This window comes from Meleagris gallopavo, chromosome 1, assembly GCF_000146605.3.
Source record: "Meleagris gallopavo isolate NT-WF06-2002-E0010 breed Aviagen turkey brand Nicholas breeding stock chromosome 1, Turkey_5.1, whole genome shotgun sequence".
NCBI classification, from domain to species: Eukaryota; Metazoa; Chordata; class Aves; order Galliformes; family Phasianidae; genus Meleagris; species Meleagris gallopavo.
In genome coordinates this window covers 88016-96392 of record NC_015011.2, presented here as the reverse complement: position 1 = coordinate 96392, position 8377 = coordinate 88016, and the positions used below count along the sequence as shown (strand labels likewise).

Sequence of the window (8377 nt, the reverse complement as noted above, 5' to 3'; positions counted from 1 at the left end):
CCACGCCGCTCCCGCTCCGTCCGTGGCAGCTGCTCCTCCGTTCCCGGTTTCTTCGTTTCTCAGCGCTACCGCCGGCCCCTGCGCCGCAGATTAGCATAGCCCCGCCCCTCCCTGTTGGCCGGGGCAACGAGAGAGAGAGAAGCTGCAGCTTGCTGGCCGCAAAGCGGTCCTGTGTGTGGACTTATCTCCAGGAAGATGGCCATCTCAGGAGGTGCTGCACGACTCTTAGCCAAGCGCCCAGGAATGCCACGTTGGCAGAAAAAGAAGGATAAAAGAGAAAGCGAAAACCAGGAGGTTTGGAGGTTTTTCTGGCAACAGATTCCTCATGAAGAAGAAGAGGTTTCTTTTCCCACTAAATCTGAGCCAAGGGAAGTAAGGCTTGCAGCGGTCAGCCTTGCCCCCAGGCCACCTGGCCCAAAGCTCGGTGGGACTGGAAGGGTCTCGTTGCCCTTAAAAACCGGTAGGCGGAATATTGACCATAAATGTAATTGTCTCTGGACACTGGCTGGCACAAGGGTGTCCACGAGATCCGAGGAATGGATTACACACAGCCAGGTTAGAGGAGTTAGTTAACTGGTGGCCAGAACAGAAGCTCAAGGATCTCGAGGAAAGCACAAGCCCAGGTCCGAGGGCCTCGCAGGGAACCTGAGCGGCTCTCCAAGCCAAAAACCCGATGTCTTCGCCCCTCCAAGTGAGCGGGGTGGGGGCGGTGAAGGGTGGATGCATTAGAAAGCTCACAGCAAAGGGAAACTCTTATCTCCCGAGCCAGCCTGTGTCGGTTGCCTCAGCTAAGCTGAGGCCAGTTTCCCTAACCTTAATGGAATCCCTTAACAAATATCCTTGGAAGGCCAAGGACACCCCGAAAAAGGAATATAAGATTAACACTTTCTGGATTATTCCCTCATTTTTTAACCACATTAACAAAGCCCCCAAAAAGGACAAGTCGGTGTCTTGTTTTATTTTACAGAACACTCCTGTGGACCTTGACTGAACGCAGAAAGGACTCTAATGTTTTGTGACAGAAGTATTGAGAATTAGATCATGCTATAATGCTGAATGTACCTCTTGATTACGTTTTGTATTTTGGCTGCAGAAGTACTGTGTTCTGTGTTGTTGTGGGTGGTAACGTAATATTTATTTGTTATTGGTTACTGCTAAATGTAGGATTATTGTCAAACGTATGGTTGTCTCTCCACCTTCTACCTTTCATTCATTACGTAATATTCGTATCACCACTCCTGAAGAGTCACGGACTGGTGACTCCTGGAGAGAGCCCCGCGGAGGGCACAGGGATGTCCGGGGCCGGGAGCAGCTCCCTATGGGGAAAGGGGGGGGGGAGCCGGGGCTGTTCAGCCTGGGGAAAGGAAGGCTGAGAGGGGCTGTGATCCACGTCTGTAGGCATCTGAAGTGCGGCAGACGAAGGCACGCGGCCAAGCTCTTCTCGGCGCTCTGTGGGCACAGCACGCAGGGCAGTGGGCTCACGGTGCAGCACGGGAGGCTCCGCACCAACACGCGAAGGAACGTCTGCACGGTGCGGCTGGCGGAGCGCTGGGATGCGCTGCCCAGGGCCGGGGGTCTCCTCCTCTGCAGACGCCGCGGTCCCATCTGACGCCTTCCTGTGCGGCTGCTGGAGGAGCTGCTGGGGGGGAGCTGCGCCTCCTGTTCTCTATTGTATATAATGTTATGTTATACAAATGTACTGAAATAGCACAAAATTAGATCATTATTTACATGAAACAACAACCACAACAACAACAACTGTGTGTGTGGGGAGAACCAAAGAGAATAAAATCAAAACCCGGAGCACCAAATGTTGGCTGAGCCCCGCGGGACGCAGCACCGCTCTGTGCTGTGCTCACACTGCTGGCTGCGCTGCTCCAGGTCCTGGCAGCTCCAGGGCTCGGGGGCAGCGATCCTCACCCTGCCCACCCAACCGTCCCACGGGGCTGTGACCTGTAAGGACCCTCAAAGGACCCTCCCTTTAAGGCACGGTGCAATTAAACTGTTCCCTGAGAGATAACGAGCCGCACAGCTGGCTGGTTCCATGCAGGAACAGCTGCAGCTCTGCTGGAAAGAGGCAGAGTTAAGCGTGCACCGATGGCATCATAGAGACCAGCAGTGCTGGCACGCGCTGGCTGCGGATGGGATCTGTCACTGTGGATTTGTCCCATTCCTCCAGAGGACGAAGCTGTCGGCTCTGCTGCACACCCACAGCTTCTCAGTGTGGCAGAGGGCTGAGCTGATCCTGCCCCCATTCAGGTACGCACATCGGCCTCCGCCTCGCAGCCGGAACCTGAGCACAGAGGGAGCAGAATGGGAAACCCAATCCCAGCCCATCCCAAACAGACCCTGTCGGAGATCCCAGACAGACAGACGGACGCACGCACTGACCAGTTGGTGAAGGCGCTGCCGTCGGCCCATGTCCAGTGCTCGTCCCCTTCTGCCCTGTGCAGCCCAATCCAACAGTTTGCCGGGCCCCGGTACTGCAGCATGAAAGCCTTTGGATCATAGAATCATAGGATGGGGTTTGTGCTGGAAGGACCCCGAGGACCACCCAGTCCCAACCTCCCACCACAGGCTGGGCTGCCAGCCACTAGATCACATACTGGATCGGTGGCCAAGGCCCCATCCAGCCTGTCCTTGTGCACCACTGGGGATGCGGTGTCTGCAGCCTCACCATCACAACCGTACAAGAAGTCAGTCGATTTCCCTCATGTCTATAAATTCCCTCTAAATATCGGAAGGCCACAATGAGGTCTCCCGGCTGCCTTCTCTTTGCCAGGCCGAAAAGAGCTCCCCGAACAGGACCAGCTCCCTCTGCCTGTCTTCATACAAGAGGTGCTCCAGGCCTTGGATCATCTTCGCGTCCCTCCTCTGGACCCTTTCCCAGAGCTCCGCATCTTTCCTGTGTTGGAGGCTCCAGACCTGGACGCGGGACCATCCCCTCCCAGTCCCTGCTGGCCGCCCCTCAGCTGATGCAGCCCCCTGCTGGCTCACGTCCCGTCGTTCACCTGCCAGGACCCCCAGGTCCTCCTCAGCGAGGCTGCTCTCAAGGACTTCTTCTTCTCCCAGTTTGCATACGTCCCCGGGATTCCCTCCTTGGCCCAGGTGCAAAACTTTGCACTTTGCTTTGTTGAACCTCATTAGGTTCACGAGGGCCCACCTTTCCAGTTTGTCACGGTCCCTCTGCATGCTGTCTCTTCCTTCTGCTGTACCAACTGCACTGCTCAGCTTCGTGTCATCAGCAAACACGCTGAGGCTGCACTCAATCCCATCGTTGATGTCACCGATAAAGATGTTAAAGAGCACCAGACACAAGTTGGACCCCCGGGGAACACTGCTCACCGTTGGTCTCCACATGGACACAGAGCCATTGACAACAAGCCTCTGGCCGCGGCCTTCCAACCGATTCCTTATCCACCCAGCACTCCACCCTTCAAATCCACATCTCCAATTCTGAGATCAGGATGTGGTGTAGGACCATGACAGAGACTTCGCACAAGTCCAGGGAGATGACATTGGCCACCTTCCCTTTGTCCACCAACGCTGTCACTTCCCCACAGAAGGCCACCACGTTGGTCAGGCACGACCTTCCCTTGCTAAAGCCGTGCTGGCTGACTCAGATGATCCGCTCATCCCTCATGTGCCTCAACATCTCTTCCAGGAGGATCTGCTTCATGATCTTCTCAGGCACAGAGGTGAGACTCACCGGCCTGTAGTTCCCCGGGTCCTCCTTCCTCCCTTTCTTGTAAATGGGAGCAAAGTTTCCCTTTCTCTGGTCCCCGGGGTCTTTGCCTGACAGCCATGACTTTTCAGATCTGATGGAGCACGGCTTGGCAACCACATCAGGCAGCTCCCTTAGCACCTGGGATGCGTGTGATCCGGCCCCTTGCACTTACATTCATTCAAGTCTCCCATCCCTGGAGACTTTCAAGGCAAGGCTGGATCAGGCCCTGGGCAACCTGACGGGGCTGCGGTGTCCTGTTGATTACAGGGAGTTGGACTAGATTGCCTTCAGAAGTCCCTTCCAACTCTAAGGATTCTATGATTCATTCTCATGAGCTGGGTCGGATTTGCTCTGCCCTCATGGGGGGCAGTTTGCTCCTCCAGTTCCCACCTGGAGGTTCAGGGAGGTGTGGTTCAGGGATGTGAGAATCCTGGCTGTCAGTGAAGGCCGAGGCAAAGACCTCACTGAGCACCTCGGTCTTCTCCACATCAGGCGTTGCCGTTCTCCTTTCCCATTTGGCAGAGGAGGTACGCTCCCTTTGTCCTTCTCTTCTGACTCATGTACCTGTACAATACCTTCTTTCTAACATCCCTCGCCGAGTTTGGTTCCATCCGTGCCTCGGTGTTCCTAATCTCATCTCTGCACGTGCGGACAGCTTCCCTGCATTCTCCCCTGGCGACACATCCTTGCTCCCGCTGTCCCCTTCTTTTCCCTCATCCTGCCCAGCAGTCCCTTGCTAAGCCGTGCTGGTTTGTGAGGGCTCCTCAGAGAAAGTAACATTGCCAACAGCCCAACTTAAACCCCCTTGCATCCCTCTAGAGATACCTGCACCCTCTGCTTCCCTAAAGTGCCTGTATAGCAAGGCATGCAGCACGGGAAATAAACAGGGAGGACTGGAGATCTGCGTGCGGCCACAGGGCCGTGATCTCACTGCGATCACGGAGACGTGGTGGGACAGCTCACGTGAATGGAATTTTGTCATCCCTGGCCGCGTCCTCTTTGGGAAAGACAGGCTGGAGAGGCGGGGTGCTGGAGCTGCTCTTTATGTGAGAGAGCAACCGGAATGGATTGCGCTCCACTTGGGGGGAACGATAACGAGTGGAGAGTTGTGGGTAAGAATTAGAGGGTGGGCTACCATAGGTGACACTGTTGTGTGCCAGAGCTGTTACCAGCAGCGCAGGTCCGGCTGGAGGCTGTAAGTGGCAGAGTTCCCCAGGGGCTGGGGCTGGGCCTGGTCTTGTTCAACATCGTCATCGGTGACCTGGATGAAGGGATAAAGCCCACCCTCAGCAGGCTTGCTGATGACACAGAGCTGGGAGGAGTGGCTGACACAGCTGAGGGCTGTGCTACCACCCAGCAAGACCTGGAAAGGAATGAATGCATGTATCAGTGCAGGTTGGGGCAGGAGCTGCTGGAGAGGAGCTCTGCAGAGAAGGACCTGCGGGTCCTGGTGGGCGACAGGTTGGCCGTGAGCCAGCGGTGTGCCCTGGTGGCCAAGAAGGCCAATGGGATCCTGGGGTGCATAAAGGGAGCGTGGCCAGCAGGACAAGGGAGGTGATCCTCCGCTCTGCTCATCTGCAAATTGCTGAGGGTGCACTTAATGGGACTGTCAATGCCGTTGAGGAAGATATTAAAGAGGATCTGTCCCAGCACTGACCTCTGGGGACACCACTCATCACTGCTCAAGGGCTTCGCGGAACCCAAAGCAAAACTTGCGCCAGAACTTGAAGATTAAACATGGCTCGCAGATGTAGCATTTTTGGTGGATTTGACTGCTCATTTAAATGAGCTAAGCATGTGTCTTCAAGGTGAAAATCACCTTATCTCTGCCGTTTCAGACAATAAAACCATCTGAAATGAAGCTCGCATTATGGGAGCTCAAGCTATGGCAAATACTTTCACGCATGTTAATGCATTGGCTAAACACGGTCTTGTGAACGGTGAAAGATCCGCCGCCGTGCTTTCCATTTTGAAAAAGATATTTGGGAATAGGTTTCAAGATTTCAAAAAAAAACATCATTTTCCTGTATATTTGTAACTCCATTTTCGGTTGACACGAATACATCATTTGCAAATTTTCACATGGAATGCATTGAGTTGCAATCAGACATTCAGTTCAAAGAAAAATCTGCCCTCTTTACCAGACTTTCGTAAGCCCTCTCTTACCCTCACTTCAGTTACGTCTAATTCACGCCGTCACTTTTTGGCGCTGCGTACATTTGTGAACAAGGACTGTTAAGGACGAAGCACAGGAAGAGTAATATTTCATCACAGATCTCCAACGAACACCATGAGAACTCGCTGAGAATGGCAGCCACTGCCAGGGAAGAGCCTGAAGCGTTCGCTTCACAGAAACGAGGCCCAACATCCCACCAGTACAGTGTTTCTGTTGCTCCTTGATTTCTATGTTTTAATAAAAATACATTTAAAAAAATAAGTTTTGTAACTTCTATACGTTAAATGTGTTACATATTTTCTATGCAGCCCATGGCAATTTCTGTTCACTTAATGCAGGTCAGGCGACCAGAAGGTTGGACAACCACAGACGAGAGGCAATGGCTTCAAGTTGCAGGAGACATTCAGCTTGCACATTAGGAAAAACTTCTCTAAAAGAGCGGTCAGGCGCTGGAATGGGCTGCACACGGAGGTGGGGGAGTCACCATCCCTAGGGGTGTTCCATAAACGTTTAGTGTTGCACTGAGGACATGGTTCAGTGGGAATTCTTTGTGATAGGCGGATGGTTGGTCTGGATGATCATGGAGGTCTTTCCCAACCTTGGTGAGTCCATGATCACCAACGGATCCCAGCAATCCTGGATCTCATGCAGCTCGCGGCGTTGTCTTCCTAGCGGATATCCGGCTGCTTGAAATCCCCCATCAGGATGAGAGCCTGTGAGCGTGAAACTTCTTGTACCCGAAGCAGGAACGCCTCACCAACAGGCTGCTCTTCATCAGGTGCACTGCAGTAGACTCCGACCACCAGCTGCCCTTTATTGGTCCCATCCCTAATTTTAATCCACAGGCTCTCAACCTGCTCCTGACTGCTTCTCAGAGGCAGCTCCTCGCAGTCTGCCCATTCTGTGGGCAACTCCCTCACCCCTCCTACCTTGCCTGCCCCATCTAAACTCCCTCACCCCTCCTACCTTGCCTACCCCATCTAAAAAGCTTACAGCCCTCAATGGTGGTGTTCCAGTTATGTGAATCATCTCACCATTTTTCCATGATGGCAATAAGATCAAAGTTTTTCAAGCGCACCACAGCTTCCAGCTCCCCTTGCTTATTTTCTGTGCCGAGTACGTTGCCATAGAGGAACTTAGCTGGACTTCCAGGACGCGCTGCCTTCCTGGACAAGCACTCCCACAAACCTATGGGACAAATCTGAGGATTTCCCCTGACACCTCTTGGAGTGACAGCACTCCCTAGCTCTTCTCTGTCACTCGGCAATACATCTCCTTACCCCAGCAGCTCAAGTTCAAAGACCTCGCAATGAGCCGAGCCAGCCTGCTGATGAGCTCAGCACAGCCAGCTTGCTGAAGCAAAACCACCTGCTTTTACGTGAGCCAGTGGGAGCATCCTTCCATCCCACTTCTCAGGTCCCTCATCGCTGCAAGGTGCTGCACTCGGATCAGTGCAATGCTGCGTTGGAAATGGTGTGGACAAAGCCCTTCCCCCGGAGGTGCGCGGCTCAGCACAGCGCCGGCTGGGTGCAGGGAGGGGGGGACATGAGGACGTGACACTGTGCCTGCACAGCCTGGTGCTTTCCACAAAGGCATCTCCTCGTGCCTTTGGCATGGGGCCAATTGGGGGCACCGGCAGCAGTCGGTGCGGCCCCACAAGGGTGGGTTTCCCACCCCCGTGTTGGCACTGCGGCTCACGCCCCGCTCTCACCCTCTCCTCCTCCGTGTCCACGGTGGCCAGGGAAGCTCCGAGGTGCTGGCACTGCTCCCTGCTGCTGTTCCAGTCACTCTTGGTGTCCGAGAAATAAAAGCATTTCCCTTGGAAACCGAGCCAGGCGTTGGGGCAGACGTGGGAGAAGCCTGGGCGAGGTGAGCACGACGGAGACTGGAGCACTGAGAGGGAGAGAGTTGGGCAAGTGAGAGGCAAAGAAGGTTCCCCTGCAGCAGACGTGGGCTTGGGATGCACGGCCGTGGGGCGATGGCCTCGCAGGGGTTGCAGAGGTGGGGAAGGTGGAGCAGAAGGTGGTTTGGGGCACCAGGTGGGCGGCCCAGGAGGTGGGATGGGGGCTGTGCTTGGGGAGCAGCTCAGGGTGCTGCGAAACCCCATCGCCCCCCGTCCTACAGGGAAAAGAAACCTCTTCTTCTTCATGAGGAATCTGTTGCCAGAAAAACCTCCAAACCTCCTGGTTTTCGCTTTCTCTTTTATCCTTCTTTTTCTGCCAACGTGGCATTCCTGGGCGCTTGGCTAAGAGTCGTGCAGCACCTCCTGAGATGGCCATCTTCCTGGAGATAAGTCCACACACAGGACCGCTTTGCGGCCAGCAAGCTGCAGCTTCTCTCTCTCTCGTTGCCCCGGCCAACAGGGAGGGGCGGGGCTATGCTAATCTGCGGCGCAGGGGCCGGCGGTAGCGCTGAGAAACGAAGAAACGGGGAACGGAGGAGCAGCTGCCACGGACGGAGCGGGAGCGGCGTGG

The 8377-nt window shown here is 54.8% G+C and overlaps 1 protein-coding gene and 2 long non-coding RNA genes across 3 annotated transcripts; 1 reads left to right on the top strand and 2 right to left on the bottom strand.

The window, feature by feature from the left end:
• The first annotated feature begins 6 nt into the window (after window positions 1–6).
• LOC116216341 lies at window positions 7–1061 on the top strand. The gene is made up of 2 exons (XR_004158925.1): window positions 7–691; window positions 968–1061. It is a non-coding gene; the product is annotated as an uncharacterized LOC116216341 (long non-coding RNA).
• Window positions 1062–1697: 636 nt separating this feature from the next.
• LOC100538560 (C-type lectin domain family 2 member D3-like) lies at window positions 1698–8328 on the bottom strand. The gene is given in 4 exon segments (XM_010709673.3): window positions 1698–2293; window positions 2392–2498; window positions 7615–7911; window positions 7913–8328. Coding segments are annotated over 4 exon segments (816 nt in total). The 5' UTR covers window positions 8183–8328; the 3' UTR covers window positions 1698–2151.
• On the bottom strand, window positions 5729–7608 carry LOC116216342. Its single transcript, XR_004158929.1, has 2 exons — window positions 6870–7608; window positions 5729–6832 (listed from the first exon to the last, which is right to left on the bottom strand). It is a non-coding gene; the product is annotated as an uncharacterized LOC116216342 (long non-coding RNA).
• Window positions 8329–8377: the final 49 nt, after the last annotated feature.